Source organism: Cinclus cinclus, chromosome 2 (assembly GCF_963662255.1).
Source record: "Cinclus cinclus chromosome 2, bCinCin1.1, whole genome shotgun sequence".
Taxonomy (NCBI): domain Eukaryota; kingdom Metazoa; phylum Chordata; class Aves; order Passeriformes; family Cinclidae; genus Cinclus; species Cinclus cinclus.
The window spans coordinates 80,051,317-80,069,895 of record NC_085047.1 but is presented as its reverse complement, the minus strand read 5'-3'; the positions used below and the strand labels follow the sequence as shown (position 1 = coordinate 80,069,895).

General features: G+C 35.8%; 1 protein-coding gene across 3 annotated transcripts in view; it reads left to right on the top strand.

The window, feature by feature from the left end:
• Positions 1-18,579, top strand: part of FGF14 (fibroblast growth factor 14) — a 376,323-nt gene that overhangs the window by 276,541 nt on the left and 81,203 nt on the right. For 2 of the 3 annotated variants that reach the window (XM_062514938.1, XM_062514939.1), the window contains exon 2: positions 13,576-13,686. The exons of the other annotated variant lie outside the window; for it this stretch is intronic. In XM_062514938.1, coding sequence (XP_062370922.1) covers positions 13,576-13,686 — 111 coding nt within the window. The remainder of the gene's footprint in view (positions 1-13,575; positions 13,687-18,579) is intronic. 3 annotated transcript variants of the gene reach the window in all.

Genomic DNA, 18,579 nt, shown 5'->3' with positions numbered 1-18,579 from the left:
GGAAACAAAGGATTTAAACTCTGAGTTTATGGCTATTTTGTTGGTTTTGGTGTGACCAGGTGTGTTTTTCTGCAAAATACATAGTGAAAAATACTGTAAGTGGGTTTTGTGGCAGCACAAAGTTGACAAGTCCATGTGTCAGAGCTGGAGCATTTACTGGGAAAAATCTGGGAGCTTTAACTTTTTCTTTGCCATTTTCCTGCACTTCCTTCTCTGGTAAACCCACACTTTGCATACAGGTAGAAATAATTTCTTAGAAACATCAAATGTCATCCACTTGATGAGACTGCTGCCACAGAGTTTAGTAAAGAACCTAATAAAGCCCAATGAAGGCTAATCCTAAGGTAGAGAAAGGAGTTTGGCTTGCATGTCAAATCTGAAGAGTTATGTTGGACACTTCTGCTATATTTGAGTTGAGAAAGAGAGAACTGTATCAAAGGTCTGAGAAACAAAGAAGACTTCTGCTACAAACTGAGCTTCATTGAAAAGAAAGTAGATTAATTTCAGATAGCTTACTAAATTATTAATGTCCTGTTTGTTTGTTCCTCCTGACTGCCCATAGGAGCTGGAGAAGCTTGAATTTATGTCCTCATAAAAAGTAGAAGTACTAGGTGTTTCAGCAATGACCAGTTGGTCTTGAAGTGTGCATGTATCTGCACTGGAGATGTGTTGGGATACAAAGGCACACGGAATTTCACTTGCACTATTACAGGGGGAGCACCAGCAGCACCTCTGCTTATGGCATGGAGGATCTCTCTTGGACTGCCCACTGGAGAGCTTGAATAAGAGCATGTGGGGGTTAGAAAATGAAAACAGGACAGGCAGCTCAGGCCTGGCATCGGGAAGCTAAAGAAATCTGAAACATTCAGTTGAGAGCTGTCTTTGGGACATTGTCACAGAGTAAAAATTGTGGCACTTGTTGCAACTGCTCAGTGCTCTGGGCTGATAGCAGAGCTGTCACTGCAGCATCACCAGGAACAGGCAGAAGTTGCTGTAGAAATCCCAGGGAAAAAAGTTCCTATTTTTCAGTATCTGTAATCTTTCAGCTTCTAATAACATTTAAGATGTTGGTATAATAAATTGGCAGGAATTACAATAGATTTAAAGAGGGTTTAATATTAATACTCAGAAAATGTAATTTCTTTTCTAGAAGCATACCTGTTGGCTCTCCTGAATGCTGGTGAAGAACACCTAATTCTTGACTGGCTCTTCACAAGTTAATGTTGCAGTACACATGGATCTGGAGAATTAAATTGCTTTTCATTTCTGTTTAAAATATGCTATTTAAACTAGTATGTTCTGCAAAGGGGTTTTCAGGACAAGCTTCAAATTGAAGGGTGGAGTGGAAGTCCTGATGTTAGAAAAATCAGCAGCTGATAGTTGAGGATGCTAAGCAAACTAATTTAAATTTAGTTGTGCCCATATGGTTGCATGTTTGTAGTATAGGTAGGTTTTCTAACACAGCATAAGAGTGAATGAGCAGCTGTCTGGAGCTGGCCATAACTCTAGTCCTACCAGAACAGTCTGATGGGCCTGGAGTTGGGGGGAAAAATTTATCCAAAATGTAGAGAGCATTAGTTTCTGCACAGTGTGAGCAGGTCTGAAGAGCACATGATAGATGTTTTGGGTGCAAAAGTAAGCTCTCTCAGGTGTAAACTCAGTGCATTTTTGGCCTGCCCTTCAGAATGAGCTACCTGTTTCTCACTACTCTATCTTGAAAGAGTTAAACATCACTTGCTCAGGGGAGATGTCCATACATGGTTAGAGGAATGTCACCTGTTACTTTATTGAGAGACACCAAAATAGGAGGTCTGGAATTTGCCTCATTTAGTATCTTCACGCATAATTGGACACCTGTAAGAAATTAAGAGATGATGCCAGACTAGACAAGGAATGATGATGCTGTTAACTCTTCTAGCCAAGCAGACAGTGAAGGAAGAAGCCATAGTTATGGAAGGGTTGTGGCTCAGCAGGCTTGAGGAATATGTTTTGGTTTGGGTTTTTTTGTCAGTTTTGTATTACACATCTTGAGAGAAAATACACATTTGAAACTGCCATGGTTCTTCAGTCTGACTCACTACTGTGCAAAATGCACTCGATGGCTGGGTGGTTGATGAAGTTTCTGGTGGGTTTGGGTCTTTGTGCTGAAACACCTCTGTGATACAGCCTGAAATTATAGACTGCACTGTATTTCCTAGTAGCTACAAGGTGGAGTTTGTATCTTCTGTTAAGTTCTGTTAAGCCTGAAGAGAATCCATTTCTATAAATTTGCAAAGAAGGACATATGTGACTGAAGGCAATTGTTTTATTTGTTGAAGCTTACAAATCTATTTTGTTATTAAAGTTAAGACATGATTGGGTAAGCAAGGTAGAGGGTTATATAAGCAGGGTTATAAGCAGGGTAGAGGGTTATCTTCTTATGACCTCTTGAATAGTAACTATTGTTGGGCATGCACAGCTGGAAGACAATACCTGAACAAGAATACAACTGGGGAACAATAAAGGAATGAGAGTACAGTAGGTAGGGAGTGAAAGACAGGATGTGAGAAACAGTGGAAGGAAGGCTTGCAATCTGAACACATCAAGAAAGTATGCATAGTAGACACATAGCCAGTTCTCCATGATGAGAGAGCTGCACTGGAGGCAAAGCAGGATGTAAAAAAATCCAGACCATGAAATCACTGCAACATTTCACTAGATAGGATGCGAGATTCCTTATAAAGCTCTTATTTTAATTTAAATTTCAACTTATATATTTAAAAGCTGTGTGTTCTTGTCTGTGTTATAATAAAGTTTAGATTTAGAGATTGAAAGACCTATCAGAGTTTTTGAGGTATTTTTGGGCATCATTAAAACATGAGCCAACTTTGAGCTTCTTGAAAACCTAGCAGGTATTTTCAATCTTGTGATAGATACCTTATAGAATACTTTCATTTTCTGTAGCAGGCAGTGAGTGCCTGGGTAGTCTCTGCTAAGTGTGTCACCATTGTATTACCAAAAGGTTCAGAACTGGAAGATTTACTCCTTATTAGTGAATAATCAGGTTGATCTGAACTGATTCTGTATTTTCTTATAGATGCCATGAGTATGGTTCTGATTATTTTCCGGTTAGTAGCTAAAGATCTGGACTAAATAGTATTTCCAAAACACTCAGGGTAATCTAAGTGGGATAAACAGTTTGATTTTGTTTGGGGCTTTTTTTGTTTGGGTTGTTTTTTGTTTTTTGGTTTTTTCCCTCTAGGAGTGTTATGTAGAATAAATGGAATTTTCTGGTTTTAGCCATGCTTTTTTTTTTCTTGCTAGTGTCAGTCTTGAAAACAGAGAAATTCCAGAAAAGCAAAGTTGTGCTGAAGTCCCTCAAAGTGGTTTGAGTTGAGTGACTGCCTGTCACAGTTTCCTGTGATTGTCCTGTATCATTAGTGTCAAATTCTGCTGATTTCCTTAAAGCCCAGATCCTGGGGTCATGTAACTTCATAATAGTTTGTTTTCTTTCTGTGTATTCCAAGTTTTCTTGGATAGCAGAGATGGGGAGAAGATGAAAAAGCCTTGAGGTGAAGTTAACCTCAAACTCAAAAATAAGCAGAGAATACCTTCAGTAAAGAGGCATGGTGTTGTAATACCGATGATAGAAGAAGTTACTTTCTTATTTGGAATTTGAAAAGATTCAAACTGTGTTCTTCAAATGAAGGGGATTATTTTCTTGTCTCTTTTTGAAAATCAGTTTTTCAAGCTGCTACTCTTAAGATTCCTGAATTGTGTTTAATACCACAGATTACAAAGCCTTGCAATCTGCAGGCTGAATAGACTTTTCTCTTTTTTCACAGGGAGAATTTGGAGAAAAAAATGTCTCAGGAAACCAAAACAGCCATGCATTGCTTCTATTTCTGTCTCTCCATCTCACTGTATTCTCACAGAGAAAACATACAAGTGCTTGTGCATATAGTAGAATAAAATATAGGGAATAGTCTGATATTTCTTCCCTGGTTAAAGAACATTCCCAGGTAACAGTTACTCCACAAAAAAAAAAGAAAGAACTTCATCTTCAGTGTGACTTGCTACTTTCTGGTTCAAATAGTTCTTACTAATCTGCTTCTGGTAACTCATGTCATTACTTGGGTATATAATTTCTTAAATATATGAAGAAAGAAGAACACCTTCAATTGTACTATTTTTGGTAATACTACCTCACTTTCACTTCTGTTGCTGTTAGTGGTTTGGGAGTTCATAAGTGAAAACAGCAACCCTTTGTGAAAGAGGAATGTAATGCTATTTAAAATGTTCAAAAAATTCTTAATGACACTGTACATGTAATGCTATCTAAAATTCTTTTTTTTGCTCTTCTATAGGAATTAATGCCCAGTGCATTTGTGCTTTCCTAGACAAATAAATATTTTTCTAAGTAAATAAGGCATTGTATTCCTACTAACAGCACAAACTTCCCCTTGTCTGATGGAACCTCTGTAATCTTGCTTTATAGAGAAACAAAAATGTTCTTAGCTAATCACAAATATGGAAATATATTCATTTCCCTTTCACAATGGGATTATCCATTTCTCAATCACTATTCCTTTGGATTCCTATATCTCCAGTAATATTCCTCTTCATGAAGAGGACTGAAATACAATTTGTGTTTAACAGATCTCATTTTGCTGTGATTTCTTTGTAAACAAATTTTGTCGTGGTAAACAAACCTGTTCAGGCAGTGTTGGTGTATGACATAGTTTGACAATGAGGATTTATCTTAAAGCATAAGGATTAAACAGCAATTTATAAAAATACATAGTGTTCTACTAAGTAAAATTCTTACTTTTCTACTTTTTTAGAGGTTGCAAATCAATTTGTTGATCCAAATTTTTCACAGTAGAAATTTTTCTGTCTGATATAAAGAAGAAATACTTTTCTTTTGTACATACTTGAACACTAAATTGAAATGTAATTGTTTTATCTACACCTTCATTTTAAATGAGTTTTTTTTTAAATTTGAAACAGGTTTATTTATCTTTGGTTACTATTTAATGTTTAATGCTTGCCTTTTTTTTTTTTGTTAGTCAGGAGTTTATATTTGTGCACTAAATTGTAAATACTGATGAAAAAGAATAGTTCTTGTTTCTTTTGGCTTTCAGGTTTATATATTTAAACCTGCACAAATCTCAACTCAACAAACTGTCATGCTGAAATGACAGCTTTTGATTCTTGTAATTATATAAAATGAAGTAATGCATATGTGGTGGCAGTAAAAAAATGAGACTGCTACATTTGGATTTATTTGAAATCAGCTGCACCTGAAATCAGGAAAGCTTTTCAGTTGTTCAGCTATTGAAGAAAATTGAATATTTGCTCTGCAATTTGTCTCTGACACATCTTATGAGAAAAGATCTTATAGGGAGTGGCTGAGGGAGCAGGGGTTTAGACTGGAGAGAAGGAGGCTTGGGGGACCTTATCACTCTCTACCATCACCTGAAAGGAGTCTGTAGCCAGATAAGGGTCAGCCTCTTATCCCAGGTAACAAGTGGCAGGACAAAAGGAAACAGCCTCAAGTTGTGCCAGGGAAGGTTTAGTTTGGATATTAGAAAAAAAAAATTCTTCACTGGAAGGGTGAAAGCATGGAAACAGGCTGCCCCAGGAAGGGGTGGAGTCACCATCCCTGGGAGTATTTAAAGGAGGCGTAGACATGGCACTAAGGGACATGGCTGACATTGCAATGCTGGGTTAACAGCTGGACTTAACATCTTGAAAGTCTTTCCAAACTACATTAATCTATGATTTGCAATTTATAATTATCACTTCCTAACTAGGAAAAAAAAATCTACTTTGTCCCAGTTCATTGGCAGTGCAACTTCTGCTTTTCTCCAGTTTTTATACTAGTTAGTAAGCTAAAATTTCTTGAATGTAATGTGAATGGCTTATTTCAATATTTTGAGCCACTGGCAAGAAAATAAAACTAAATATATTACACTATGTTCTTGACAAGCATATTTCAGATGTGATGGTTTTGCATATCTAAGCAGAAGAAGTATGCTTCATTTTGTGGACTTTTATGTATTCTGTCAGGAATTAAATAAAGTTAATGGCAAGTTAAATAACCCTGCCAGTTGATCTTATGGAAACTTCCCGAATATAAGAATAGAAAATGGAATGTGGTGTAGGATTCAATACTTAGCGTTAAATTTATCCCGTTATCCTCTCTCCAGTAACAATTACCCTGATGGTTTTGAATACTTGTAAATTAGACTGTTTGGGCACTTTGAAATTTAGTTCTAAGTCATTTGGTGAAAGAAATAGAAACCGACTTCAGATATTTCATTGCATAGTTGCAATGAAACATTCACAGAATGCAAGGAGGTAAGTAGTTAAGCTTGTGAAAATAAATTCAGTGTTTAAACATTGACTTCTAAAAATAGAAATTATTTTGGAAGGGGAATATCAAATTAATTCTTTGGTAAGTTAGGTGCTAGGTGAAATATATTCGGTTATTCAGATGTAAAGGTTATCTATGCCCATCCTTTTGTGCTTTCACCATTCATTGACATCTTCAGAGAAATCTCATTCTTAAATCCCATTTATTAGTGATTCCAAGGGCAGTGCATTAGTCAAATTTTATACATAGGTTAAATAATAATAGAAGCTGTCATGTTGTTGTGCTTTGGTATTTTTTGAGTGTGAGCAAAATTACATTTAGTGTTTGACAAAGGCTTTTCATGGAAAGATAAAGTAGGGATTATTGCAAATTGAAGACACAGAAATTAATTAATTGTGGGATCTATGGCTTGATGCTTTTTTTTTCTTTTCAAGAGAAGCATTAAGCAGTATTTTGTATAATGTCAACATTTTGCTGTTGGAATTTAGAACCAAGATTATGCCAGGTAGAACTAAGATGGTCAGGTGCAGGAACAGCTCCAAAACATAACACTAGAATGTTATTTTATCTACATTAATTAAGGTTCAGTAAGACTTACTGGGTATTTTTGGGGTTATATAAAATGAAAAGAACAAATAAGAACTGTAATAACAAGTATTCTTTAACATGGAATTTAGACAGTAGAATTTTTAGTGTTTCAAAGTAAATTGAGAAAGTGAATATATTTGCAAAGATGGAGCTTTTTCATTAGTGGAAGATGATGATTTTTATTTAAAGATATTAAACTATGCTATCTAAGTAAGCTTGGAAGTAGAGACCAGCTTCTTCTCATTATTCCTGTGTATAATATAAACTAAGATATCTTTTAGCTATTAAGAAATTTGAGATCTTTGAATTTTAGCATAGTAGAAGAAACATGGATCAAAAGTGGAAAGCAGTGTTTAGGCAGGAATTTCCCAATAAATCCATGTATGGCAAGATCAGAACCATCAGATTTATACAGTATAGTCCAGTAGGAAGAGAAATGCAAATTATTAAATGAATTTACTAAAATTAAACTACCATGCTCATGTAAAATTGTGATTGTGGAACAAAGTGTTTTCTGAACAACCTAATCTTTGCTTTCCAACAAGTACTCTCCAGAAATAATATGTCTGGTGAAGGAGGCTGTTAATTGTTAACGCTGTAGACAAGTCTGTTAAATCCAATCACCTTGTAAATCTGAACAGATATAAATTATCCCAGCTAGGAGCCAAGTTCCTGTAATTCTACTGATGATCAAATTTGTTCAAGCAAAGCCATATAGCAAGAAACAAGTCTTATGTAGTTTGAAATGCACTGTGAGACCAGAGACAAAATGTCAGCGCCCACAAATGGAAGGGAGCACATTTTGCAGTTAGCATAAAAACATTTGCAGCACAAAGGCAAGTATGCCAGCACAAAGGGGCTTTCAAGAAAAGCAACCATTTTGCAGAACTCCAACCTGCCTTCATAGTTTACTGGGAAATTTCATAAATGTTGTGGAAGTGCCAATGACAATGACAGCAGAGGAACGTGGGAGGACTCTCTGTCTCTTCACCGTGCTCTCAAAGCGGGGTTCTGCAGGAGATGAGCTTGTGATGTGAGACATAAACGGACAAAAAGTAGACTTAAAAATAAACACAAAAGTTGCGTGCCCTGTAATCATCATGAGAACGGAAAAATAAGTGAGCAAAGAGAAAGCCGCCTCATTTCAGAACAAGAACTATTATTACTTATGGGAACAGGGAATAATGGAAGCTATTGCTTTTCTGAGTTCACATTATGTGCTTTTCCCTTCTGCCCTGAATAGAGCAAAACTTTCTTTCAAAAATATTTTTCTCTCAGGTTTTTAATTAAAGTATAGTTTTCTGATGCATATTTTGAGATATTGAAAAAAAATATTAAAATGAGAGTGCACTAACATATAAAATAAATGTTCAAATTTTATCATTTCCTATTAATAATGAGAGAAAGTAAAACACAATCAGAAACTTGGAAACATTGAGACACTAGGTGATAGGACAGTCTAATAAAGAAGTTAGGAGTGTATAAAGCTTTTGAATGCAAGACCTGTATCACTGGAACAGCTGAAGACTTTAATAATCAAGGATGGTTTTAGATGCCTATTTAGGATTTTTTCACCTTTAAATGAAGTACAGAGTTCTGCATTTTGAATTCCCCATTGGCAATGTACTTGCTTCAGGAAGCTTGCTGTTATGATTGTATAACACACATTTCAAAGGACCCTGCACTTTTATGTGCTGGAATGACAATGCAAGGCTTGGCAAAAACAAGGCAAAATGTAATGTGATCATCTGCAACAACTGTACCTGTTTGAGTACTGTTGCAATTGAACAGAAACAGTACACTCGAGAAGAAGATGACTTTTGAAAACTGGGAAAAGTATTACAGCAGGAACTGAAATACCTGAATTGAGAATCCAGAAAAGAAAATGTAATTTTTACGTGGATTTTTTTCCCTGCTTCCAGAGTTGAATTGCTTAGTGGAAAGTTTTTAAAATACTAAGCACTACAGAGATTGTGTTTAAAGTTTTAAAAAGTATCCAGATATTAATCTGAAGCAACAATAAGTTTATTTGCAGAAGACAGTGAAGGGTTGAAGATGTCTTGAACTGTGGTATAGTGGATGAGGTCTAACCTGCCTGCAGGGGGGTAGTTAATTATTATACAAAGCAGAGATGATGAGAATTCCAGTCCAACACACCCTACTACACACACTACTAGTTAGAGTACTCTTGTGTGAGAAGTCAGGAAAAGGGGCTTTTTGCACATCCCAGGCCTTACAAAATAATAGGGAGATGTGTCTGGAGTGGATGAGACACTCTGGACTTTGGGTGGGTATTTTACTTCCCAGGTTCAAAAGAAATTTGGTGTTTGTAGGATTTTGGGGGTTGACTTTTAAAAAAAAATCTGAATACAAACTATAATGGGGTTTTATTACATTTCAGTAAAGCTTAATACATGAGGGAGAAGATTCCTAACAAATGCTGACCATAACCTCAGCGAGGCAAGACATGACAGCCAAGTCATGGTGACTATCAGAGTACCATAAACCTTAAATTTATAAATGCTCTATTTTTTTTTTTTCCTGGACCAGTATGAGTAGTCTTTTAGTGCTAGAATATTCCCAAGTGAAAACTTCCAGATGGAAGTGAAAAAGAGTAAAGGATGAGTAAAACATGAAGAACCTGGAACTGTTATCATGACTTTGGTGCTCTGCTATCTGAGCAGAATGTACCTCTAAGCACTGGCTTTTACTTGGCTCGCTGAGTGACTCATTTTGTGACAGACTGGTAGCTGACTGGATAGTGCAGTTTATTCTCCATAAAAATGTGAGTTGATGTGAGATGACCCCCCACCCCCCCCAATAAGTATTTGCTGGTTAGCAGGCTTTTATTTAGTACCTTTTCATAGAAGAGGGAGGAAATAAATAATGACAGTAAAATAAAAAGCCATCCTCAGGTAAAAAAACTAAAAATTAAAATTCCAGTGGATGCTAAGGGACTAATTTTTTTCAAATGTACAATAGGTATATTCACCACTGTTCTTTTACCATTTTAAATTCATCTATGACATAACACTCATATTTAATAAGTATTTTCTCTAATTTATTTTAAATCTGTAAAGTTTCTAAATACATCTGCCCCGGCAGTGTGTTGGTACATGAGAAAGCCATTCTCTCTGTGAACAGAAAATATTCACAATTCAAAGCATAAAGTGTCATAATTGTTCTATAGCAAGGGCTGCACTCAGCCTGTCATGAGTTAATGTCAAAGCCATTTGTGCAGTCACTGTTTGAAAGAGAAGACATCTTAATTAAACTCTGCCTTTGTTGAGGACATCAGAAAAGCTACTGACAGAGTTTCATGCTAACTGCAATCATGCATCCTGCCATCACCACTGACAAAGAAAAAAAGCAAGAAAAGTGGGCTGCAAGTGGCTGCTGTCACACAGATTGTTATGGAAGAGAGGCTTGAGGAGCTGTTGCTTTGTCCATTCAGTATGGCTTTGAATTTTAAGAGAAAACCTCTAATAATGACAAGTCAGAATAATTTTTCCTAAAATAGGGCATTGCTGACATGTCATGCTGAACTGTTCAACCTCAGAAGTCAAGGCACAAAAAAAAATTGATGAAAATTATTAGGAGATGTTGAACTGTTCCATAATTTCTGATGCATGGTGAAGTTTGCTTTTTTGTTGTTGTTTCCCCTGAAATCAAGGTGTTTAAAATTAAATAGAAATTATCTTGTTCACAGAATAACCTCACTGTGGGAGCTAGGACATAAAGAGAACTAGTAGCAAAATTTCTATGATAAAATCATTAGAGCCAGGAGCTCTTTGGTGAGGTTGTCTGCTCTCATCCTGTTTCTGGTTTATTTTTTTGCTGTATTTTCTTGCCATTATCTTTTTCTTACATGTGGGAGTATAAAAGCGAGTGTGGGGGGGGTAAAGGGTAAGAATAAATTCTGGTCTGTCTGTCTTTGTCACGGCGGTGAGAGTTAAAAAAAAAGGTGACACTCCCAGTATACCCGTGGACAGGCAACACCAGTCTGCTGCTGTTGTTTCTGGGCATTGCTGCTCACTCCTGCTGTCTAGCAGACAGCAAAAAAAAAAAAAATTATATATATATATATATATATATATATATATATATATATATATATATAAATTTAAAACTGTGGTTTTTTGAGATTTTTTTCTCAAATCTCAAGGATTTGAGAAACTAATTTCTAAATCATCTGAAGCTTAGACTGTTCCTGTAATATTATTAAGAGACAAAGAGTAGATAAAATGCTACAGAAATACAGGGACTTGCAGATTTCTCTTCTCTGCTTGCTGCTCAGGTGTCTCCAAAAGGACCTGAAAGGGTTATTTATCTTTCTGCAAGGAGAAGAGATAAACTTCTTGCTTGACAGGATTGTCTGCTTCATCTTGGAGATATTTACCTTGAAGCTGTATGGAGTAGTCTTTGTGACTATTGCTTATTATGACTTGCATCAAGATTGACGTGTCATTCCATTTTCATTCAGATATAATTTTGGATAGCTGGTGAAGTAGGGCTAATTTTAAATAATGCTTTTGATGGAAACAGATGAATGATTATTAGAAATTATATTTAATTCACCAATTTAGAAAAATGAATAGAATGAGAATAAAGAGCAACTTTGAAAGTGACTCCGAAGTTTGACATTTTTCTCCTGAAGCAGTAGATGTAAACAGCTGGTGACAGTGAGTTGACTGTATGTTGCCTTCCTATGAAACTGCCCTAGAAAATGTTGATAAAAAAATCATGTATTCATTATTCCTTGGGTATGGAAAAATGTTTTTCAAAATGCTGATATTTTTCCTGTAAATAATTTTTTAAGATCTAGTTTTAATAATATTTTTATTATACTGTTATTTAGTCCATAAAGATGCCTTTTTAATGAGTGTTGAGCAAGCATGTTTACAATTGTCAATTTGAAGTACACATTGAAAGCATAGGTAGACAGGAATAGTGCCTGTGAAAAAGGAACTCACTTTTCATTTTTCAATTATGAAAATACTTTTGAATCACCTGATGAAGTAGACGGAGACAATACATTCAAATGAATTACAGTGTGTGTAACATTTAAAATTTCAAAAAATATTTGTTTCTGAGTATTCATATATAAAAACAAACTTTTGATAATGTAAGTTGACAGAAAGCAACATTTTCAGTTAAAATAAATTTAAAAAATTTAAGTTGTAATATGCTTATATGATCGTCCATATTTATGCTTTCATGCTTATATGATTGTCCATAATATTTATTTCCATGCCTCAGAAATTTCACAGTGCTACTATTTATAGTAACAGTTTATTATATTTACAGTTTATCTTGTGTTATTAATTTAGATGGGTTTTTTGTTTAATATGACATTGTAATTTGGTTATTCAATAAAAACATTTGCAGGATAATTTCATAGAACTGAGACTCTATAGAAATTTCAGTGCATACCATTTAGAGGCAGTTTTGTTTATCACTGTTTGTTTTCACATCCCCTTAGGATACTTTAAGTAACCCAGCATGATTAATTGGGAGAGCAATTATACACAAAATTTTGTATTCTGCCCACAGGCTTGCATGAAAATACTTTCTGCCTTCCTTCAAAGTTCACATTTTTATTTTATTATATATATGTATCAAAGTATTTATGAATTTAATTCATTATTGCAGAGCTAAGCATGATGTGATATAGATATTTTAATGCCAATATTCTCACAAATTTATGTACTGGCTGCCTGGAACTGGGCCTAATAGTTAATGTCTGACAATATTAATACTGATATCACACAGAGATAGTTATTGTTGAATTTTTTAAAGATGTGATGTCTTCCTTCTCTGAACCAGTTTTGTGACAGCTCAGTTTGTGATTTGGTAAGGCAACATCTGTGCTGTGAATTAAAAAGCTCGTGATGCAGCACTCCCTGCCCAATTCTTGGCAATTTTCATAAATGCAGAGTATTCAATGGAGTACCCTCATTGTTCCAGCTACCTGGATTCCCATAGCTTTAGCTTACTGAGAGCTTTTTCAGGATTTTTTTCTGCTGAAGACAGGTTATGTCTTGCCCTGAGTGTGGGTGTTATTCCTGGGTGGGAGAGGGCAGGTGAGTTGGATCTGCGTCTACCTTGGTTAAAATATTCTGGGAACTTCAGATGGTATTGTTAGAAATTACACCAGATAAGCTTACCACTTTTGATAGGAAAGGAAAGAGACCTTTTCTTCCCAGTTTCCTTAAAACTTACATGCAGTACAGTAAATTGCTAACATATATAAAACCACTAGGGTTTTTTTAATATTTTGTTAGTTTCTATAATGGGCCATACTTGTTGCTGAAGTCTAAATTTTTTTTTTTCAGGGCTTAATACAGTTTAAACTTATGACTGTGGGTATTTTGGGTGTTCTTTTTTTCTCTGTTTTACCTGTATTAATTATAATGAAGAATGTTGGAGGCAGAGAACAGGACACAGAACTGAGCTAACAACACTCTGCAGTGAGATTTTTCTCCATCTCCACCAGCACACATCCTGTTGTAGTACTTACTTTTAAGACAGCATTGCTGCTTCACCAAACATCTTCCTACAGTGCGAGAAATAGGGATAACTCTTGGAAAAAGTTTTGAGGCTAGTGACAAAATATGTTTGTCTTTCAGATCCCCAGCTCAAGGGTATAGTGACCAGGTTATATTGCAGGCAAGGCTACTACTTGCAAATGCACCCCGATGGAAGTCTCGATGGAACCAAGGATGACAGCAGTAATTCTAGTAAGTGACTGCCCCAGGGGAATGTGTTAATGGCACACGCAGATCGCATCGCTCGAATGTGTATGCACAGGCACCGTGTTAATGCCTGCCTTTGGAGGGTTTCTGAATGTGTTCTGTCCCAAGGAGGAGGGTTCTGTCCGTCCCAAGCCTGATGACCACCAGCATGGCTCGTGCAGGACATTGGCCTAAATGTGTTGCCTCTGAAGGGGAAGCCTTAAGTGCTCATGGACCTTAGGGAGGAGATATTTAGGCCAATGAACGTCTTCTGGTAATTTTATGAAAGCAGTAAAATTATATTAAAATATTTTTTTTCCTAAAAACTCTTTATCTAACAAAAATTTCTTATCTTCCAATGAATAACAAGACATGGAAATGAAATTTTCCAGAAAAGTCTGAATTTACAAGCAGATAAATGTATGCTAAACTATCAAAGACCTTCATAAAGCACATGCCAAATTACCTCGCTGAAGGTGCTAAATTACCTTGCTGAAGGAACTAAAGATTTTGGAGCTAAAAATCCTATGCCAGCCAGAATTCCAATAATGTTGAGATTTTCTGCCACTGTTGAGATGTCAAAAGTGGCAGTTTTTAAAAATGCTCCAAACTAAAGAGGTCTTGAAAGGCCGTGTGGGTTGCTGCTTTGGTATGCTTTCCCCATGATACTGCTACATATTTTGGTTCAATAAGCATATATATATATATATGTATATGTATATGTATATGCTTATTCAATAAGCATATTCGATAACTTTAGCTGCAAATGGTAATTAAACAAACCTATTCTTACTCTAGAAAGTTATTTTGTGTTTTGTTTATTTTAATTATCATTACATATTTAAGTAACATTTCTGTGTCATCTTGAGTTTTATTTTAAGCACTTTTAATACACAAGATTTATCTTTTTATTATGCATCCATAAATAACCCATTAGTTTCCTTAAAACTGTTGAAATTAGGCTGCAGAAATTAAGGTCTTTGAGGTTTCTGCCTTACATTGGTAAGGTCCCTATTTTAATTGATGCACAGCTGTCATTTATAACACCATTCATCAGCAGATAGCATGATCATCATTTATTGTTTGTTTTGGAGGTTTTTTTAATTGAGAAAAATTGTTGGTTAATATATTTTTATGTGTATCTCTCTGCTTGTTTTCCAAGTGTTTTTGTTTCCCTTCCACGCCCTCCCCATCCCACCCCCATCCCACCCCCATCCTTGTTTCTTTTCTTCCCTCCGTGTCTCCATCTCTCATGCTCACTTCAGTACTGGCGTGCAAACTAAGCCCTTAAACAGGACAAGTTTATTATCACTTTTCACTTTTTCACTTTTTCTCACTTTTCTGCCTAGATTAGGTCTAAGAACTGTCTTAGGGTATAAGTGAGTATCTCTCTCCCTCTGCTCATCTCTCTTATTTTCAGCTTCAGCGAGAAGGTGTGTATGACTGCAACAATTTTGTAATGTTTTATTGGTATTTCTGAGAGGTTTTTTAACCCTTAGATCTCTATGAGTCTTTTCAAGGCTAGACCACAGTGCCTTACTTTTCTCTTTTTTGATGTTGTCAGCTTCACAAATTGTCCTCTTCTTTTTTTTTTTTAATTTACTCTTTCTCTCCCCTCTTCTGTCCATTTCTGATTTTCCAGCTTTCTGCCCATCTCCCTTATTCTTCTTTTTCCAAAATGCAGAATGAATATTTTATGTTATAAATATTTTGAAATATTGAGCTTCTCCAAACTCAACCAAACACCATATAGAAGTAATAATTTGATTTACTCAAATTTTTTTTTTTGGCTAAAATGTGTGGGGATTTTTTCCCACTAAGGCATTTCTTTTCTGTCTTTAACTGATGGGATTAATTTTTTTCTTAACTACTCCAATTTGCCAAGATTTTTTAGGAAAATCAGTTTGTAGCAGAAGAATGCAAAATTAATGCGTTTTCCAAGGAAAGCCTATATAGCTTTCGTTTATTGCAGCATATGTTGTTTTTACTTCTCTCTTTCACTTAAAACAATAATTTTCTCATGGATAGAATTTCTGGTGTTTTGATATTTTATTTTGTGAGCTTCTCAACATGATAATTTCTGTCTGAGGCTTACAAGCAAATAATTTCTGGCAGCTGCCCAAGGGACAAAATCCTGCTTCTGACCATGGTGCTTGGAGACTGCCCACTTCATGTGCCCAGTGGGTGAAGGGATGGGCTTGTATCAGCTGTCCATAGGACAGATAGAATACTTACCTGGACAGTGAAGATGACTTCCATTCAGAGTGTGTTTCATACAAAAAAGGAAATACAGACTGCCAAGGGGTGTGCATCTCTGCCAGCCTTCTACCTGTCTTCTGCACTATTCACTATCCCTGAAGAGAGCCCACTGAGTAACTGGGTGTCAGAGAAGCCAGAGGGAGCAATGAGTGAGGGAGAGAAAAAAGATGCAATTTATTTTTTTGTCTTGAGCAAGGACACTGAAGCTTAGTCATGCTGCTACCTTTTGTGCTGTTGCCATGTATTCTGTGTCAAAGCAGTTAGAGAAGTACTTGAAGTTAAAATTCCCTCAAGCGCCTATATAATTTTGTACGCATTTTATATGTATGTCGGTAAACGTAAGTTTACACACTTTTGGAGTCACAGTGTTATAGAGGGGTAGCTCAAGCTAAGATAAAGACTTGCTTCTATCTGAAGTCAAAACCAGTTGTACCAGTGGTCTTAATCAGCTACTCATTGCCCTAGTTTGAGTAAAGGCTAGAGACTGCAGAGGGAGATGACAAGAGTTTTATTGTATCACTCTGTGCAAACACTTTCACTTTAAAAAGGAAGAAAGACATGATGCACAATTGCATCCCTGAATGTACTTTTGTCTGCTAGTGTTGATGGCCATGATATTAGAACCCAACCTAAACAGACCAACAGGCTTCAGTTCCTTGTATTTTCTTTGTATAACTTTTCCAAGATAATGATGCTTTGTGAAACAATGGCAATTAATGCACCTATTGGTTAAGGGTGCTGAGTTTCCTTAAATCACTTCACCAAATCAAGGCTGTTAGCCCAACAATCTTGTGTGTACAGTGTGTAGTTTTTTTCCCCCATTCTCAGTGATATGTTGTTTTAGCTGGCTTTTTTTTTTTTTAATTCCCATTTAATTTCTCTAATGCCCTTCACTTTCTGGTTTGCTTTTGTGTCTTGCTTGTAGCAAAGGCAGGAGTGTCTGTGGTTAAAGCTGTAGCTTTGGTTACTTAGGTCCTACTCAGTGTAGCTGTCACAGTCTAATGTTCCTGGATTTTACAGGTGCAATTGCAGCTTGCTTTACTGGCCTCATCATTATTAATTAAGAAAAACAAGATACTACACAGGAATCATAGAGATATAGGAACAATTTCCATATGTGCTTGTAATAACAAGCATTATATTCTCCTCCTGTCCTCCGCACCTAAACCAACTCATTTTTAGGCTTTGATCTATCTTCAAAGTTTTGTCTCATGAATGAAGGGTAGGTTTAGTAGGAAGACTAATTGGAGAAATAGACAATTCTAACTTTCTAATTTCTGAGATTGAAACCCTGAATCTTTCAGCTCTGTAACTTGTTTTAATACACCTAGAGTGTGTCTCAGCCAACAACTACTGAAAAAATGCAATGTAAATGATTTTTTCATTTATAGGTGACAGACCTGACTGAACACTCAAATGTTGCAATTTTTACCCCTTATGAAATTACATTTGTGTTTATAACATGTTTATAATATTCTCTAATTAAAAGAGCATTACTCATTGGTAGTCTTATTTTATAAACTGATAAATGAAAAAGTGAACATTATCCAAGAGACTTTGATTTGGCAGTGCTGTGCACATCTTTCATTGTGCTGCAAAATGCTTTACCTCCTTTGTGGTGCTTGGTACCTGGTAGAGCTACTCTTCAAGAAATCCTGCAACCATTTAGCATTCCTTTATTTTTAACTTTTAATGCATGATTCTAATGTTCTGTTTATATCTGCCAAATTTAATGTGGAAGTATTAACTTTTTAATGTCTTTATAAAATACATGCCACTATCATATTTTAGTTTGAAAGTACTCATAAAATGACCCTTGCAGCACCCTTGTAAGATAAAGGAGGTAGTTAGATAGAAATAAAGCACATGAACATTAGGAAAAAAACAGCTGCAGTGCTGTTAAATTTGGATTAATGAATGTTAATTTTGGATTACTGCACTGAAATATCTGCAGCCTGATGCTTGCAGTGGTTTTTACTGAAGTTTGTCTTCAAAGAATTACACAGGTATTTACTAATCTATTTAAAACACCTCTGGGAGTTAGGTAAGCCTGTTTCTCCCACTGGGATAATCTTAGTCTGACAGGTCAGTGTTCAGTCACACTTAAAAAAAGTTTTAATTATGTCCTCGGTCAGATCAGGCAGGTAGACTGGGTTTACTCCATAAAAAATGGATGGACAAACCTCCTTGCAGTTATTGCCAGTCTAAAAGATGCTTTGATGGAGTTGTGATTTTTGCCTGTGGGCCTGCAGATGAAAATAAATTGAAGAAATAATTGCCTTGATCTGATTGGAGATTTAGTGCTGTGCAAAGTTTTGTTAGCTGCCACGAGGGCAGTGTGCATGCAGAAGAGTCTGCAAGTTCATAACTTTTCAGCAATTAGCCTATAGCAAGATTATTGAGAAAAACAGTGATCTGTGGTAGCAACTTTCTTGTAGCTACAAGTCAGTTGTTCCTAAATAGATTTTCACAAGTATATGGAAATTTCTGATTTCAGGCATTTCAGATTTCAAGTCAATGGACTGTGTTGGCATAACACAGAAGATGGAAAAAAAAAAGTCAGTTTTGTGTTTTGCTCAAGAAAGGAGTAATTGCTTATAAATAAAGTGGAATCCAACTTTTGCTAAAACTTTTTTAGGA